Source organism: Lepisosteus oculatus, chromosome 12 (assembly GCF_040954835.1).
Source record: "Lepisosteus oculatus isolate fLepOcu1 chromosome 12, fLepOcu1.hap2, whole genome shotgun sequence".
NCBI lineage: Eukaryota > Metazoa > Chordata > Actinopteri > Semionotiformes > Lepisosteidae > Lepisosteus > Lepisosteus oculatus.
This window is the reverse complement of record NC_090707.1, coordinates 25,904,835-25,924,891: the sequence shown is the minus strand read 5'-3', so window position 1 is coordinate 25,924,891 and position 20,057 is coordinate 25,904,835. Positions and strand designations below refer to the sequence as shown.

At 36.8% G+C, this 20,057-nt stretch overlaps 1 protein-coding gene across 2 annotated transcripts in view; it reads left to right on the top strand.

The window, feature by feature from the left end:
- Nucleotides 1–20,057, top strand: part of LOC102684867 (hyccin 2) — a 162,257-nt gene that overhangs the window by 74,484 nt on the left and 67,716 nt on the right. For both annotated transcript variants that reach the window (XM_069196302.1, XM_006636659.3), the window contains exons 2-4: nucleotides 3,507–3,738; nucleotides 4,227–4,328; nucleotides 11,674–11,853. In XM_069196302.1, the coding sequence (XP_069052403.1) occupies nucleotides 3,688–3,738; nucleotides 4,227–4,328; nucleotides 11,674–11,853 (333 nt within the window). In that variant the 5' untranslated portion in view covers nucleotides 3,507–3,687. The remainder of the gene's footprint in view (nucleotides 1–3,506; nucleotides 3,739–4,226; nucleotides 4,329–11,673; nucleotides 11,854–20,057) is intronic.

Below are 20,057 nucleotides of genomic sequence, written 5' to 3'. Positions count from 1 at the left end.
TGGTGGTGGTGGAGGGGAGTCCCCATTACCTGTAAAGCGCCTTGAGTGGAGTGTCCAGAAAAGCGCTATATAAGTGTAAGCAATTATTAATTATTATTATTACCTTATGGTTACATTTGTGTATGTCCTGAAACCCATCTATTATAAAGATCCCCTTGGTTGTGTTGCAATATTTAAGAATTTTTAATAAGTGTCTACAGTCAGATATAATAGTTTCACAAGACTGCAATTCTATTTATAATATTTAAAATGAACACGCACTTCATAGTCCTTTATCTCTTGAATGGGATATGGAATATATGCGGTTAATGACCAACCAATCTTAGAAGGGCATTTCAAAAGTACTACATTATCCCCATGAATCTTAACACACTTTTTTTTAAATTGGACTAAAATTGCTTCCACTTACACTGTATCCAATGAAGAATGCTGTCATTTCATTTAAAAATATTATTTCCTTGTTTGACCAGTCAAGGATTATTTAATGTTTCTTTTGTAAAGTTAGGAAAATATCACTTCTTTTTTATCCATTTTAATCCCTCCCTAATTGATCCTTTAATCCCAATACAATGGGTCCTTGAACTGGTTCCCATAAGAAATAATATGAATTCCATTTGTGGAAAGCGAAGTCCTCAGTACAGAATAATAAACTGAGGCTCACTTGTTAGTATCGTGGAACATGTTGCTTAAGGCTACTAGATGCAGTGAGTGTGGTTTTGTTGATATTAACATCCAACTATTTCTCTGTAATTTTGTGGCTTTTTTGTTAATTGTTACGACCCCAAGTGTCTAGGGGTAAAGGGGTGTAACATTTAGGATAATTCTTTTGGAAGCAGGTGGGTTCTGGTGAGGGACTAGGAAGCGTGATAACAAGGGTAAGGAACTAGAGTGGTGCCAAAGGAAAGAAAATAACAAACAAAATGGAGCTGGCTAGGACAGTGAGGGAAAGCTAATCTGACTACAAAAGAAAACCCGAAACACACGGTCTTCGGCGTCTTCAACACCCTAGCTAACCTGCACTGACTACCCAAAACCATACAAGACAAATGGCACCCACCCGTACTAACCTAGTGTACCAATACAAAATCAACTAAGTGTGTAAAGTGTACCCAATAACCTAAACTAACCTTATATACAAAAATTCACACAAAAACACAAGTGAACCAGGAAGACAATTAAGGGAAAACAAGAGTAATCAACAGGAGCAGGGTACAAAAGAACACATAAATTGAACATGTAACACTGGGGCAAGGTAATGGCAAAACAAGGATGAACACACAAACAAACGAAAGTACAAAGAAACCAACATAAACCAACAAAACAACAAAGCCGAAGCTATACGAAAATAAACACACAAAAAGCAAAACAAACCAACAAACGAAGCTGAAGCAATAACAAGAAGCGAAGCGAAGCGATAACCAAAACCAAACGGGGCCGAAGTCAAACAAAAGGCCTCTCCTTGCTGAATAACCATGTTATATGCTGAATAAGATGTGTTCTGATTGGCTGAAGGCTGATTGATGATGACATCATATTGAAACAGTGGCGTGATGGTTGGCCAATGGGGAAGGGAGAACAATCAAGGGTCAGCAGTGTGGACATAACAGAAAAAACACACAGAACACACACTGGGACGTAACATAATCAACCTTTAAATGGTGGAGAAAGGAATAGTGACAAAGACTTATAAATTCTTTAAAAAGAGGCCCGTAAACTTTGAAATGAAATGTATATTGCTTTCAGTGAAATGGTGTTGACTTAGAATGTTTTGAGTTGAGAAGTAGAACATAACATTTATAACACTCGAAGAAAGAACTGAAAATGAAAATGAACTGTAAATCATTGCCAATAGCAGCTTTGTCAAAACCATGTTGTATTGCAACTTTTAATCAAATGAAAGCAAAGACAAAAATAAGGTCAGTTATGTGATGTGTGTAAAAACCCTTGGAAGAGACATGTTTGTGTAACTACAGTATGATGATGCAAGCAACACTTCACAAAGAAAAGGGGATGTTATTCAAACAGTTTTAAGAGAATGTTGTCCTGTCTCCTTGTACTACAGCATACTTCAATGCCAACACTTAATGGATTATAGATAGATAATACTTTATTAATCCCATAGGGAAATTGATGTATAGAACTTTTATATTCAAGCCCTCTGTTAGGTACATGACATTTTACTTAATCCATTTATCATTGGGTCTGAATCTGAAAACACTGCAAAAGACTGAAGATGAGAAAAACAGGTTTAGGAATTACAGAAAAGTTTGTCATTTGTAATTTTCAATAGCAAGTGTTCATATAATCATGTGAACTTTTGGTGTCACCACAAAAGATATTTGTCGTTAGTTTAAAACGAGGTAAAAATCTGTTTTCAAAATCAAAACCACAAGACTTCAGTAAAGGAACAAAATGAATGAGGATGGCTGTTTGTTGTCAAATCATACCCATTATTTTTATCATGTTTTCAAGTTGAAAATTAAACTGTAGTCAGTGCATCAGGTTGCTTGTACCTAAGAGGGAACATAAATTGAGTTGTGGTATAAACAGCTACCTAGAAATGGAAGCCTCAAGAACATGATACTTCACACCAACTCTTGAATGAGGTTGGTGTAAAATATTCTTTGCCAGAAATAAAGATCATTTATATTGCCATTGTCTTTCAAGGACATTTCAGTAGATATGAGTCACCAAGTAGTCATTCTTGTGCATTGCTTTTTGTGTTGTTAAATCATTTGAAGCTGAATTATAAAGAATGCTTGAAATGAAGAAAATTATTCTGATTTTACAGAACATTTTCATCTTGCATTTGTGGTTGGCTGTAGTTCTTGTCAAACAAAACAAATTGTCATCCAAGGTTTTGCCAGAGATTAAGATACACTTAGACTGCATTTATTTGCAGAATTTCTTCTCTGGAACAAAGTAGCTTGCAATTTTGTGGAAGCTGTGACAACACGGTCTTTTGCCTTTTCCCCTCTTAAGAATTTAATGCCTCTTTTTTCTTTAATCCATGAGCCCCCTTTCCTTGCATTCTTAAGTTACTTTTTTGGAAGCTAATTAAAATGCTCTTTACCGAGCTAGTTGTGCCAGGATTCTGCAGTGGGATTAGAATGGAGAGTCTACCTGCAAAAGTTAAAGTTCCTTAGAATATTTCCAAGAAGTATTATGACTGTGAGGGAGTCTTTTGTTAATTTAGCAGAAAAAAACAAGGCACTTGTTCTCGTGCCTTGTTACTTAACAGCATTTCCGAGCAAAATAAAGGAAACAGAATTTGATTATTAAAGTATTTCCAAAGTGACTTAGTATGATATTGCATGAATGTGTACCACTTTCTTTTTAAAGATGTTTTACGTATTTACAGATTCAATTTGCAGTCTTGCAAGTAGACATGGAAAGGGTGTGTTCACATTCCCTTACTGCTGCGAAACCTACCACTGTAGTGGCCTTTGTATGTAAGTTGCTTCATGCTTTTTTCTAGGGAGTTGAATGAGTTTCCTTTCTTGCAGGTTTCCCATTTGGTATAAATCGTGACCATCCTTCCTGGTTCCTGACAGTTAGCCACATCATGTTAGAAAGTCGTCTTCAGCGAGTTCAGAACAGTAACAGCTCCAACAGCTGAAGTATAACGCCTCTTGTCATCGTCTCTGCCCATCCCACTCAACACAGGATAGTGGGTTCTGTGGCAAGATGCTTGGGTCTGAAAGAGGTGTGGTAGAGGAATGGCTTTCAGAATTCAAGGTAAGTCATTTTTCATGACCATATGTTAAATAGCAATGATTTATAACCATAAAGATAGCTGATGCGGTAGTATCCATTCTTAATTAATTCATACTTCTTACTCATAAGTCAAGTTCTTTCATTCATCACTAAAAATAAAAGTATTAAAATGCGGTTTAGGTTGGAATGGGGAGCTGTGTCAGCATGTGATGGCTGCAAAGGAAAAAGTAATTAATATTCATATGAGTATCATATGAATAATTTATATTAATATAAGATATGAGTGATTGATATGAATATAGATAGACATTTTATCGATCTAGTGAGGGAATTGCTGTGCAACAGCAGCTCAACACAGTTAACACAGCACAACATAATACAATACATACAACACAATACATACAATACAATATCATATATTCATATCAATTACTCATATAAAAGTTGCATGTTATCTTGAGACAATTTGGTATGCAGTACCAATCTGTTTTTCTCCTATTGTGTTATAGGCTTTACCTGAAAACCAGATACCTAGTTATGCAGCAACACTTCATCGAAAGAAAACGCTAGTCCCTGCTCTCTATAGAGTTATCCAGGATTCCCATAATGAGGTAAGTGGGGAGTACTTGAACTGATTTAATAAAAATAATGTAGATTACAGGAGAATTCCACAGAACCTTTATAATGCTGTAAGCATATTGTTTGCAGTTTTCAAAATGGTATCATACCCATATGCTTAAACTTGCCATTTGAAGTTTAAATTGTGGGTTACATGATTACAAAAGTACAGATAACACTTAAAAAAAGCTTATGATTTGTGATGTGAGGTGTCTAAATAGGGCACCAGCTTTTCTCTCAACAACAATATAGGAAGATGCATCTACTGAGATGGGAATCTCTAGGCTAGATGATTTAGGATTAATTTTATTAATGCAGATTTTCAAACAAAATTAGAGGTTCTGGTTTCTTGGCTATATGGTTCACAAGTTGCAAAGTTGACCTTGGGTTACATCACTAACTTGGACGAGGACTTCTTAATTGCTGGAACCAAAATGTTGGGATGAAATAGCTAGGATTCTCACACCTTCCTGCAAAAAACTAATCCAACGTTTTTCTGATCACCTGCAATTAGCTGAACTATTTGCCTCTCCACAAGTCTGCATTAAATCCTTCAGTACATTTCAGCAGATCTCCTTACATCTCAAGATGAATAACTTGATGGGTGAGAAGGTTGGAGAAGCATCTTTGAACTCCTGCATTCACCCTCTTTAGGTACAGGGGTACCTATAGGGTTCCCTGTGAGCCAACCATACATACATTGGGTGATGCTGAATTTATCATGTAAATTGTGATCGCTTATACTCTTTTGAAATATATAATGGTTATTATTGTGGCCTCTACCAATGATTTATTCAGTAGCACTGAGCAAAAGCTGTACTCTGAATCAGCCTTTTCCAATTGATGTGCCTTACACTAGTTACTGCCATTTGGAGAACCAGCACATTTCTTACTGAGTGAGTACTTGGGCACCTGGTAAATCCCAGGGATTTCTGGTCTTTTGACAGGGCAGCAATTCTAATGATTAGGCAGAAATTACTTGGCCAGCTGTGTACCTCTGCAATGCTACTGTACTCACAGTTGTCTATTGAGAGTCCAGACCTGAACCAACTGGCTGCAGGGTTGAAAACTGCTGAGTATTTTAACTGGTTGTGCGGATTCAAATAAATATTGAATGCAGATTGTAAGGAAATGTTAAAATATCTAAGAATTGTAAAAATTATTATTTAATTAGTTCATGTATTCAATAAGACATCATATTATTTAATATAATAAGGGTAATAATAATAGTAGTAATAATAATATAAAAACAATAATAGAATCAGGTTATTATTAATAAATATTAATAATTGCAAAGGATACAGCAGTTAGAAAATGGATGTTTTCACTGGTGCTGCTCATTTCATATTTTAGTTGTAATGTTTAGTTTAAAATAAAAAGCAATTAAGACCTTTTCTTATCATCATTTAAACATCAAGACAGTTTTATATTATTATATTATATTTAAATTGTGAGAGGGAACTAGCATTGTTTTGTTGGGCTTAAATTTATATAATTGATATGATTTCATTTAGCTTCTTAATTAGCTCCAGTTGTACTGAAGTTTAAAAATGAATCTCAAGTTAATAATCATAATCTGGCAGATACTTTTTTTTAAAGGTTTAACAGAGGCTAATGGGTGAACAGTGTACAAACAATTTTCCTCTAGAGTCATCATATTCCTTTTGGGTAAAAATATTAACATTCACAGTCAATAATCATTTAACAGATACTTATATTCGGTTATTTGGAGAGACTAATTGGCATTTCAGCCAATGAAGGAAATAAATAGGGCATCACAATGTGTTAGACTAAATCACAAAAAGGGAGCCTGTTTAGAAAAGTAAGCTCTGTATTCTAGTATATATCAAGTTCATAGACACTGATTAGTGCCAGTATTTTGACCTCAGAGATGATCTGTCAAGGACTCAGTTTTGAAATTCACATGAGGCAAGATTCAAACTGCAAAGATGATATATTATTGATTTGGTTGTACCCTCATACATATCAAAACCACAAGATTGTGGTTATATATCTCATTTGACTGATGGGATCATAAGTGCGTTTAAGCAACAAAAGCAATGCAAAGCCTTACCATTTAGATGTTCTTGTTTACACAACTGCAGAAAAATAATTCCAAGACAAGCCATTAATGGTCTTTACCTGTACACCTCTTGTGATGTGTGTAAAGCACTGCCAGCTCTTAACTCATTGTCTGCCCCCCTAACAACAATCAAGTTTCTTCTTAAATTGTTGCTTTCATCCAAAGCTGTTCCAATACAATCCACCCAATTCAAATCTCTGTCACGATTATAGTCCCCCCCTCCTTAAGGGTGTTCCAGCCCCTTCACTCAAGACTTTATTCTGTGCACCTGTTTCCCATTCCCAGCCCACCTTAAAAGCCAGGCGCTGATGCTCTTCCGGGCTCTGTATCTGATTTCCGTATCGTGCGAGTCCGGGACCTTGGATATTCTCTAAGGACTACTCTTTTGGATTGTTCGCCTCGGCCACGCCTCCCCCGTGCACCAGCGCACCTTGGACACGCCCCCCTGTCTTCAGCCCCGTATTCCTGCATGACGTTTCCCTAATGTTTCCCCACTTCGTCGGATTGTGTCGTTCGCATAGGGTCCGGAAAGAACTGTTCGTTACAATCTCAAAAGTAGCAGTTTTTTCACACAGCTTTAATTTTAAAATTAAAAATTCTACAAAAGTTTTCCAAGTGATTATCCCTCAAGACAGGTTTGCAGATTAAAGTTTTTCAAGACCCATGCCTTTCATCATCACATTCACTCAGTTATGAATTCAGCATCAGAAAATACCTTGCAGTCAGTCCCCACAAACTGAGTAACACGACAGTTTGCCTTCACAGCCTGTGTATTTTCTTCCTGTCTTCTTTTTCATATATGCTGTAAACTTCAGACTAATTTTCAAACATGATCTTGAAAGAGCTTCCCTGTATTGATTATATTTGTATCTGTGATTTACGATATTATATTCATTGTAAACGGCAGTGTTTTTTTGTAAATGAGACTTAATGATTTTTCCTTGACGAGGCATAAAAAAATTGCTTAGTCCATTTTTCTGGAAAAATGTGTAACTTTACAGCATTCAATGTGTAATTTTCATTTTTCTGCTGATGACTGATAATACCGTTTAATGACTTTGTCCATAACTGTCCAGTTCTTTTGATATTTTTCCTTGGGAACACTAGAAATTTGAATACTAAAAATACCAAGGAAGTTATGGGAACTTGACTGGAAATTTTAATATTGTTCTTGATTGAAAACAGTGACTCAGTACTATTAATAATACTGTATATCTAGTATTGATTTACTTTATGCATACCTTCTGTGCTGATTATGAGCCTTGACATATGAAGTTGTAATGTAATTATTTAATAAAAAATGAAAATTACCATAGTCTGTCTGCCTACAGTACAAAGGAAAGAAAGCTTGTTGTAGCCCCCTCGTCGGGTGACGAGGAGGAGGTGTACCCGGGTCCTGCATGCACAGCAATGCAGGCTGGGCCTTATAGCTATGGGATGGGGTGTGAGAGTGCAGAGGGACCACTAGGTCACTCTGCTAATATAAATAATCCCAATCCCATTTGTGTAAACAGCTGTTTAGTTTTTACCTGTGTATTTTTCTGTTATCCCTTAATGTGTAATCACCCTGAATCTGCGTATGTGTCCCGTTTACCTCCCTAGTGTATGTGCCAACGTTGAGTTTGACTTTGTCTCTGTTGCCCATAACTGGGTGACTGAGGTGTAATAAAAGGTGTCTGCGGGCCAAACAAGAGCATTGCCTTGTTTGTTTTCCTGCCCGACCCCGAATTCACAGCATACGGTATATACTGATATACTGGTATGAAAAAGCCAAGGTGGGTACCATGAAGGTATACAAAATATTGTTTTGTAATGGGAATTAAAAGCAGGAAAACTATCTACCATTTGAATGCACTCTTGCTATGACCAGCATGAAGCAATGTCTTTCCTATTTTTTCCTATTTTTCTACTTAGAGTTAACATATGGTTCTCTAAACTAAAGATTTTTATCGTTCTGAGCAGTGAAATAAAATAAATATCAGACTTAAGCATGGAGTTGTAATCTTCAGGGACAAAAAAAATGCTGTTATTATGTAAGGCAGTGTACAGCAGAGTACATTCTGTTGAATTGCAGGGAAGCAAATGAACAAACTGTTCTTGCATTTAATCTGGCTCTGGGTTGGTGGTGGGTGTTTGCATAGGATTGCCTTAGGAGCTGAGTTTTTTTAGGAACTGTGTGGCAAAGTTATTACAACACTTAATTTTAAAGCACTTGGGAAATGGATTGATTACAGTGAAGTGTTACTAACTTTGTTCTGGATACCATTACAATATCTAAGATTTATTAGGAACATACTGCACTGTTAAATTAATGGAGTTCATACAAAAGTTCAGGAGGGATGAAAACAACAAAGTTAAATCTGCCTCATCTATCAGTAATTGTAATCAATCCTGATGTCATGTACTTACATATTATAGGTACTATACATAATTTCTTCTCTCCCTCACATACATCTTTTGCATGGAATGTGCTTTGAATCTGCATCCTACCTATTTCACCACTGCTATTGTTTCACCTGCAATTGATTTTCAAATCTGAAACTCTGATGAAGTTCTTTTTGGTCTTGGCCAGGAATCCCTGGGTCCTCACACTGAGCTTATATTTGTTTGTTTTCCATCTGCTGCTATTCCCTCTAAGTCTGTCAATTCTAAACCCCTAATGTTTTAGTACCTGGTTCTTTGTATCAAGCTTCCATGTCTCACTGTAGATCGATATGTGGAGTTGTCAAACCATTATTTGCAAAACATCAATCCTGTTGACTATCTCCAGCTAATTCTCCTATAGATCCCAGCTGCTCTGGACAAACACAATCTCACAGTAAAATCTGCAAATTGTCTCCTCTCCATTCCGAAAGCTCTCCTGCCATCACCAATTGGACTGTAACAAAACTTCAACAAATTTTTCACAAATGTGGAATTGCATTTTAAAGAAATACTTCAAGAAAAGAACGGTTTTCTTTATATTTTTCCAAGAATCAAGTCCCAGTCTTCCAACAAACCTCCATGCCTTCTCATGATGTTACTTGAGATGCTACAGTCCGGTCAGGTGCAAAGACCTCCGAGCTGCCATTGCTTCCACCTGCTTAGTCTCTCCTTGTGTCTCACACATCTACCTTTGTTACCTTTTCCATTTGTTTTCTTCTTCTTCTTCTTAAAACTAGCCCCTGTATTTTCTTCTCATTTTTGCCCTGTTTGGACTTTTTCAAATTTGTAATCCTCTAAGTCTTAGGCCCCAGGTTAGCTTCCTTCCTCTATGTGACTTAAATAAATTTCCATTCTTTCTTCTACCTCTGTCCACACTGTCCTATTTAGCCTGAAACCATCACTTTTAGTGTCTTTGGTTTTGTGTCTTTTGGTCATTCTCACCCCAGCCTTTTGTTGTTTCACAATACTCTGATCCAATGTCCTCGACACAACAATTTTCCAAGACCATCTTCATAGGCTTTCTGTTGCAGCTAACCCCAATAATGATTTCTCTAACTTTACAGCCATTTCACTTCCTACTTCTCGATTCTTTGATGTTTACTTCTGTTGCCGTCTCCCTCAGGTAGCAAATCTGACAAGGTGCAGATGTTATTCTTGTCCATCTTCTATCTTACTCCACTGACTACTTCCAAGACATAACTGTTGCCTCTGGTGCTTTTTCTGTCACACTTAAATCTGCCTACCAGCATTTCTTTACTAGTATCACATTTTCTGAGTTGGGTCTCACTTTTATATATATTTTTTTTTTCCAGAGATATGTGTTTTGTATTTCCTGACCATCTCCAAGAACTGTATGCATATTTTATTGGATCAATCTGTATGTTTTAGGGCTCACTTTTTTTTTAAAGAAAACCACAAACAGTTTTTGTGACAAAGTTGCTGCCCGTTAACTCCAGAGGAACCAAAGTTTTTACGCATGCAAAAACTGATTTGAGGCCTTTTCTCTACAATAAGAAAATTTAAGTTGGTTTCTATGATCAGTTATATCTGTCAGCCTCCTTTTTTATTCCTACCATTTTTACTGACCTTTAAATATTTTAGTATATTAATGACATCAGTTGAACAACAGCAAAATTGGTTTCTACAAACCTTGTCTCACTTCACTCAGAGTGCTTAGCTGATTGATTTCAGTGCACCACCTGGATTCATTATTATTAACTAATCCAACTGTATGCTGTCTTTGCACCTGCAGCATAATTCAAGTGAAGAATAGTTGGCAACTACACATTAACATTTGAATAAAAGGGGAAAAAATTCAAATTCAAAATGAAAAGGGTAGTCTTTCTCTGTACATCATTTTTATTAAATGAATTCATTGTAGTAGAGCACCTGAAAACTCTTAACATACGTAACGTTTTGGGAAGTAGTTTGAAACTGGACAATGCTTTGCAGAAAGCCTTTTGAGATGAGAGGAATTTGATGATTGGATAATTTTCTTATTGTTATAGGTTTGCAGCACCCAACAGTGTACAGCTTTTATGACAGTGAACATTTTTTAATATTGTATTTCTTTACTAATTCCTTTGTTTTAATTGGGCATTACTAGCTCTGAATTTGACAGAAAGCCAAAATGTATCATATTTCCATTAACAATGCTGTATACTTGTGTTTCTGAAATCACATTCTTATTTGTTGAATCTTAATCAGTCTTAGTGCCGTACATCTATAGTGCTCAAATCTTGTAAAAAATATTTTACAGTTCCCAGTACAAACTTTGCATTATAAGCATGAAAAGGCTTACTTGCTTTGATTTGTGTCTTTCAAGGGCTTATACATGCAGTATGTCTCTTCCTTGGTCTGGAATCTAGCTCCCAAGTCGTACTTAACTCCTACTTACTGTGTTGATGTGAAGGTTCCTGAAGATGCTCTGTTTGACTGTTTAATTCAATAAATGGATTTCCTTCCACAGAAACATAACTATTTTGAAAATTTACCCCTCATTCTGCATTAACGTCCAGGTTTCTGTAGTTTTTTAAATCAAATCCATATGACAGAGTGACTTCAGTGGTTAATATGATGAACATCTTATTTTGCCAAGATAATACTGGTATGTAACCATAAAGTTAGAAAGCAGGCTATGAATCTGACTTGAACCATTAGTTTTGAGTTTCCCAACCACAGTATTAAGGTTTTAGTAGTTGAAACTGAAGTTTTCAGTTAAATACTGCTTAATAAAATGCTGTTATAGCTAATTATTGTTAAGTCTAAGTAAGCAAATTGGTTTCTGCCATTTTTATGCTTTTTGAAATTGTGTGCATTTTCTTCTCTAGCTTTTGGAGCCTGTGTGTCACCAACTGTTTGAGCTCTACCGCAGTTCTGAGGACAAGCTAAAGAGGTTCACGCTACAGTTCCTGCCTGAGTTGGTGTGGGTTTATCTCCGAGTCACTGCCAGCCGAGACAGACAGAGCAACGGCTGCATTGAGGCCCTGCTGCTCGGCATCTACAACCTGGTAGGCACCTTGCTCTTTTGGGGGATAATAGCAAGAGAGAAGTGGCCTATTTATGTTGATGCATTAGGGCTTCATTGACACTGAGAAGCAAAGGAGGTGAATGAGACTGAAGTTTAATTCGCAAAGAAATAAAAGCACTATGACAGGGGGTTCTCCTAGCATGCTCTCTCCAATGAGAGTTAAAACGCCTTTCTCTGAGTAAACCGATTTAGTGCTTAACTTTAAATCTATAAAAATCATGAAGCTACTTTTTAGTAACTCATTTGTCTTATTTCTTTAAATTATATTTTATCATATAGTTAATCTTCTGTTTTCATTCTTTACAGAAATTTCCTGAAACTGTGAATAAAGAAGAGAAAACATCACTTTTCTCTCTAATTAAAGCTTTAGGTCTTAGTGTTGTTGCATTTGTTTTCACAGGTGGAAATATCAGCAGGGTTTCTAACATGAGTAATAACATAACTCATGAACTAGTATGCTGTGTGGGATGTTCAAGGTTAAACAAGGACACTTAGAATATATAGCAGCATGCCTTGTTCTCTTTTAGCACAGATGAGGTCTTGAACTATGCGTCCATGCTGATATGTTTCCAAGGAAATAAATTTCCCACTAAGGAATATTCCCACATTGTAGAATTTTCTCTTAATAGATCGAGTTGAACTGAGGTTTACTTCAGCCGACCAGGAACCAATTTACTTGGGCAGTTCAATGTTTGCATTGTCATGACTAGGTCAACTAATGGATTAAAGACTTAGTAAAACTCATTTTTTTGTAACTGGGGCTTGTACAACTTTTGTGTAGAATTCTTGTTTTTTTTTTAGTTTGTAGCATTTGAAAAGCAAAGGAAAATTCCAAAAGGTTGTGGTGTAGAACTAGATTTATCGAAAACATTTTCTCAAAATACGTTTGCTCTGCAACAAATCCAGATAAAATCCAGATAAATTTTGCAAGGGAAAACATGCAAACTCAGAAGTGTGAAAAGGCCATGTTGAGCTTAACTGTTGGGCTACTATTTTATTAACAGTGTATCAAGTCTACTTTCAGCCTGCAGCACTCACAATGGGCTCTGCTTGGCTGCCTCTGGTGTGTGCTCAAAATTACTGCTAATGTGACCAGCCAGCTTGAAATGGATACATACACATGAACTTCATTGTAAAACATTTGTGTTTAATGGTATTCTTACATCTCATGGCATCTAAGTAATTGCTGTAGTAAATTTAGGCATTTCAAGATTTTATTCTACTCCTGGTGACTTCCAGCTCATTATTAGAATAGCCACCATTGGTGTACTGTTTATTTGATACTGAAAACGGTGGTTTAGGTGAAAAACTAAAAAAAAAGTAACTCATCATGGACTCGTCAGACTTTTTAGGGTCTTTTAATACTCTGTCTTCTTTTTATAGAGATGAATTGTTTTACGTAGCATCTCTTCATGAAGTAATTGTTGTATCTTGTTAATCATATTAACATTGGCCTTGGAGTAAGCCTTTGTTGTTCTTAGGCATTTTGTAGACAGACATTTTGTGTTCGCTGCAAGTACACTGTAGAAACCACTCAGACAAAAATCAAACCACAAAATTCAAATATTGAAGGAATCATTTTCCATAGATTGTAAAAAGAGCTATTTGTTCCGCTTTTCATTTTTCATCAGGTTAGTTATAAGGAATGGAATACTACAGGATTCTCACATTCTCACAAAAAGAAAAAGTGTATAAAAGTGTATTTTCCTGTTTTGCTGTGCATTCAATCATTCTCAAAGGATTTTTAGAATCTGAGTACAGCCTCAGTCAGTCTCTTGTCTTACATGTCATGTTTAAGAGAGAGAGAGACCCTTTCATTTTGTATTTAGAACCCACATAAAGATTGCTATACTGTATATAGTAAAACAGTATTTTTTAAAAGGTGTATCCCTTTTTTTCCCTTAAAACAACTTTGCTGTCCACCAGCATAAGTCAATTCAAATGGCTAACTAGAGATGTTGAAGGTTTTTATTAAGGAAATTAGGTCAACAATCTGAGATGTGAGTGTACATTTATTACCTTCAATACATACAGCATACAGCAAGTTGCACTTGACCTTCAGCTTGGTTTTATCCTGCTCTGGATGGATATACCTACTAAAGTGTCACCTTATGAGGCATGTACACAGTTATTGTTCTGATCTTGAAACAAGAAGGATTTGTTTTGAATCAAGGGCATGAATTATTTTACAGAAAGGCTTCTTTCACACCCATGTTTCTTGACAAAGATACTGTATTTCCATGGATTTCTTTATTAAAGCATTTAGATTTAAATATCGCTATATGATACTATATATGCTATGGTAGCGACACTTGGATGCTCCCACCTTAAGGCCCAGCTGCTGAGGTTGATAAGAGAGAGCTGAGTTGGTCCTGTACAGCCTTCAGCAGCTGTTGTTTTCTCTCTGAAAACACACAACACGCAGAAGCCAGCAGCAGGCCAACCTAGAGATCCCATCTGGCCTTGTAGTTCTAGGATGCTATGAGGTGCCTTTAAATTTATCAATAAAACACAAGAGCAAAGTTATGTTTTCTAAACAGTTGGAAACAAGTATTTATATGATATCCAAAAAAGGCATTAAAATTATTTTCTTGTTGTTTCAAATTTGCTAAGCTTCTTGATTAAAAAATGCCACAATTTACACTAACTTTTCTTGAGCATCTTAAGTGATATTGATCATCACCAAACAGTGCATGAAGACTGGTAACTACCCACCACTTTTTCACTATTAGCTAATGTTTTTTGTGAATTTCGTCTTTTAAACTGTTTGGCCTAATTCACACCGCTTTATAGGGCAAATTCAGTCTAAACAGAAATGGAATGTAAATCATAACAGTCTGAACAGATCAAAATATTGTATAATAGTATGCATATTCTTAATACATCTCTGTAATGCTGTAATGTACAGTATAACTGCCAATTTCAACAGTCTCCTAAGCTTGAAAGGAGGCCTTTCTCTGTTAAAAGAAGGAGATGTATTTCTGCGAGTGATACACTACAAATTCTATGAGTAAACAAAGCTTTTGGCTTCAACCAATACACAGGGCAAAAATAAGTCACAAGCAATACAGTATTTAGCAAATTTCCACAATAATCAATATGATCTTTAAATATGTCAAAATGTGTTCTTGTTACATGTCAGATTGTAGATCTGCTGGCTGAAAAAAAATGAATAACAAAATTTAACTGTCTGTAATTAAGTACAGTAAACACGGGAAATATGTTATTTCAAAAGACAATTTAAGCTTTCCTTCTCTATGTTGAAGATAGTGTTCTGTTACCATAGACATGAGAACATCAGCATTTTTTCTTCATTAATTACAGTTTAATAGGATTTGTTGATGCTAGACTGACACTTTCCCTTATTTGTCAGAGTCAGAACTGTGTACTAAGAAAATTCCTGTGACATATAAATTAGATCTCAGTCTGCCCAAACACAAACTGTACACTGTAGAGCTGTAAATTATAGTCTGTGCAAACATGTAATAAATATGTACAGTTTTAAAGACTGATTTGAAAAGGACTCAGTGTGCTATGCTAAATAAACTTTTAAGTGCATTACATGTTGCTTATGGCACAATTCTAAAAGGTTGAACATTTCAATATTCAAGAGTGGCACGGTGGCAGGGTGGTAAGGGTTGCTGCCTCACAGTGCTGGGGCCCTGGGCTCAGTTCCTGGAGTGCTATTTGCGTGGATTTTGCATGTTTTCCCCATATTTATGTTGGCTTCCTCTGGGTGCTAGTTCTCTCCAACAGTCCAAAGACTGGTATGTAATATGTACTGTATGCTGGTATGTAGATTGGCCCTGGTGTGAGTGCGTCTGTCTACATATGTTTGTGATGGGCTGCCGTCCCATCCAGAGAGTATCCCACCTTGGCACAGTGCTTCCTCAGATAGGCTCCGGGCCATCTTGACCCTGAATTAGATAAGCAGTTTTCAGTGGGACATATCCAGCATTGCAATATTACCACTTAACCACATTGTTGAAGGTGTTGCTGGGGTCTATTCATTTAGCTTCCAACAAAAGGTATGATATATAAGCATTGGGTGCCCCTTGCAGTGTGTCTGTTCTGTGGGGCAGACACAGCGCGCTTTGCTGTCCTTATTGAGCTCATTAAAACTGCACGAGACTTTGTTCTGTTCCTCTGATGAAGAATTTCCCACAACAGCAGTTATTGAAAATGATCTAGTGCTGTTTCAGTATTCGGCAATTTTAATCAATATGAAAGGAATTAACATTGATTCATTTAGAGAAAGTTCAGTTGTTATTGTGTGGTGTCTCAGTACTAGGTATTGTCTTGTGAAATAAACTAAACTATCTAAATTGTCTACCGTAAACACATTTCTAAACAATAATTGAAGTAATTGGTTTTATATCCAACACATTGTGGTATTCTCTAAAAATTGGGTGCTGCGGAACTCCTAACATTAGTCCTCCAAATTTCCTACAAATCCTTCATTCATCTGATCTGTTTATTCATCTGATTATTACATAAGCTGACATAATTAAATGCAGTGCAATGTAGTTTTATTTTCAAGAGAAAATCAACAAACCAATCCAAACCCTGTCTGATCACAAAACTAGAAAAGCAAGCCCAGGCTCTATCTTTCTCAAGTTGCAGACCAACTTGTCATCCGGTTTCCCATTTTCACTCTCTCTTACCTTTGCTTGTTAAGTCTTGCTCATTCTCTTGCTCGGCTCCTTCTGTCCCTGGTGCATGGCTTCGGGTGAATCTATCCTCTGTCACATATGGAACCCTTTCTCTGATCTCCAAACTCACCAAAATCCTCCCAATCCACCCTGCCTCCTACATGATTTGTTTTTGCTCACTGTTGCTCTGTCTCGCTCATTCACTATTGGCTCACTATATTATTGGCTCTTTCTTCCACTGGTGCAAAGCATGCTAGAGGGTCTGCCCACCTTCTCCAGGTGGCAAATGGCAGATGTGGAACCCTGGAAGTCTCCTTTCTTGACTTTAAATCAGTACCTGACAAGATGTCTTCCCCAGACAGTCAGGTGACAGGGGATGGCAAGACAATCACTACAGCTTCTCTGGGGAATTTAATTTATACTGTATTTTATGTACACAAATACATTTGGTATGGAATCGGTAGTTCTGGACTTGGAAAGCCGGTATTTCTACAGGTATACTAGGGCTTTTTAAACACCAACACCCACAGAGCAGGGAGAGGTTGTTAAATTTGTCCCATTAAGCCAATAATTAGTTATTTTATGTTGTTAGGAAACTGAGTTGGTATTTAATCCTGTAGACAAACTGGCCCTTATAAAATGGAATTAGCAATTATTTTTGTTTTGCTCCTAACCAAGCTCAAGTAGCCTGCGTCTATTTCATATCTTGGATCAGAGCTACAATACCACAACCATAGGCAGGGAAGAATGAGGAACTATGATCCTCCCACCTTCAGGCCACTTGTCTTTTGACATCTCGCAGGTTATGTACTGTAGCCCTGTCCCGGTTGTTCAGAGCTGATTAGAGTAGAGGTATGTCCCTTGCTGACAGCACCACATGACTGCAAGTACCCAGGAGGCTATAGGGGTTGCTATGTCACTCTGACAGACTAACCCCACCTCACTATTGGCTGCTCTCAACCAGTTGTGCTCTGTGCCTCTTGAGGAATCCCACTCAGTTTGGTGATATGATCCAGGTTCAAACCTTGTATCAGTCTGCTCAGTCTGAGTGAATTCCTTTCCCAGAAGAGCCACTTAGAAGGCACCATTGATTGATTAGAATGACGTCAATGCAGTGGTACCGGTCAATCCCTAGGAAACAGTGTACAGTAGTTTATTTTTTCTATTACCCATAGGCATTCTTATGGAAATTTAAAGAATGTTAAATTTTTAAGAAGTGCTTGTACATTAATACTGTTTAACACTGCTTTTACGTGTGCTGCCTACACAAGTTTCCCTCACCTTCACTGCATGTGACTGTATAATGCTGTGATAATTCCATAGCTTGCCTCAGTGAAGAACATTACTATAAGAAGATGGGGGGTTGAGACAAGATGGACATCCTTGTTTGAACCTGTTTTCACGGAAAACTTTGGGAAATGAGTTGCTGTCTTCCAGTCTCCTGACCAATATAGGGAAGACAGGTGGTCTGCCTTAGATTACTGCAGTTTATCATATTGTACTTTATCACAATCAAAAGCTTTCTAAAAGATTAAATATATCACATTATAACGCCATAGAGTTATATATTGCTGTTGTTTCTTGCTCAATGGTTAGTAAGGAACAGTGTACCTGTTCTAAATATATACTTTCTGTTTCTTAGAGTACATTTTTTAATTAGATGCTCTTCTGATTTTGCTCTTGTATTTAACGTTGGATGTAATTGATGTATTCCTGAATGGCTTATGATTACCTGGTTCTGTTCCCTGTTTGTGAATGGGTCTTACACTTTTTAGTCAGTAGGCACATCTAAGTCAGATGAGGTCCTCATCTAAGTCACTTGAAATGACTAGTGAGTAGTTGTTTGAAGTTACCTTAGACCCCTTCATTCACTTAATTCTCTAATAAAATAATTTAGAACTGACAGGATTGTCTTTTTACTAGTGGCATGTTACTTGTCGCATTTCCTCCTTTATGAGTAATATACACCATTTTTTTACACATCTTCTGGAATAGACCCATTTGTATCCCTTGGATACTTCATACAAAAATCGAATATTAAAATTAATCTTCCATCTTTTTATGAATGCCAAGTCTCTGTAACTTCTACGTTATAATAATGTAATAAAGTAATACAACCAAAAGTGTAGTGTTACTACATCCATCCATAATCAGAAAGTCTCTAATTCCTAATAGGCCTAGTGTTGCAGCACCCCAGAGCCTGTCTGGAAAGCATGGGGCAGTCTGGACTGGACACCAGAACAGAAATTCTATTCCCTAACAAGTAATACATTTGGAGCTAAGATATGAAAAAGAACTGTAGCAGTATCCCATTGTACACACTGCAGTAGACAGACTATAATGAATGGCTTGGTAGTTGCAATATGGAGTGGGGTAATACATGCAACAAAGTAGTACATGAATGCTGAAGTAATAAAAGCACCACATTTAACTTTGCCAGTTGTTAAATAGTTATTTACAATGTTAACTTTTAATTACAATGCTTTGTACGTTATATCAATTGCACTTTGGTGTAATTATGTTTATGTTTGTGTTTATTATTTTAGGTCATTTCAGCTTATTTATTTTTTATTTCTCTTTAGTATACTCACGATGTGTTTCATATGCTCTGAAGATGCAAAGTGTATGATTCTCTCATCATACACATTTGTGCAGAATCATATTTTGTGGTTGCTCTACACATGTTCAAAAGAAGGGCTATTCTCATTTTGGCATTGCCAATAGATATGTGAAATTTCAGAGTTTTGGAGCAAAAAAAAGTTTTGACCTTTTGTTCATATAAAGTGCAATTTGCAGGGAAACATTGTAATTGATAATAATTGCTTACACATATATAGCACTTTTCTGGACACTCCTCCACCACCACCAATGTGCAGCCCCACCTGGATGATGCAACAGCAGTCATAGTGCACTAGTGTGCTCCCCATACATTGGCTATCAGTGCGTAGGAGAACAGAGTGATGAAGCCAATTAATAGATGGAGGAGATAGGAGGCCATGATTGATAAAGGCCAATGGGAAATTTAGCCAGGATGCTGGGGTTACACCCTAACTCTTTTCGAGAAACACCCTGGGATTTTTAATGACCGCAGAGAGTAAGGATCTTGGTTTGACGTTGCATCCGAAGGACAGCTCCTTTTTACATTATATTGTCCCTGTCACTATAGTGGGGCATTAGCACCCACACCGACCGCAGGGTGAGTGCCCCCTGCTGGCCTCACTAACACCTCTTTCAGTAGCAACCTTAGTTTTTCCCAGGAGGTCTCCTATCAAGGTACTGACCAGGTTCATAGTGCTTAGCTTCAGTGGTTTGCCAGTTGTGAACTGCAGGTTGATACAGCTGCTGGTACCCCTGTTTCAAACAGTTTGATGTGTGGGGTTTAACTAGCTCAGACTTAAGAACAAACTGTACTAAAGAGACAACTAACATTTATAGTTATATATATATTTTAACATATTCTCTCGGAATGAAGTGACCACCTTAATATATAAAAAATCAGGTGTTATAGTACACCCTACATCTTGTAAATTCT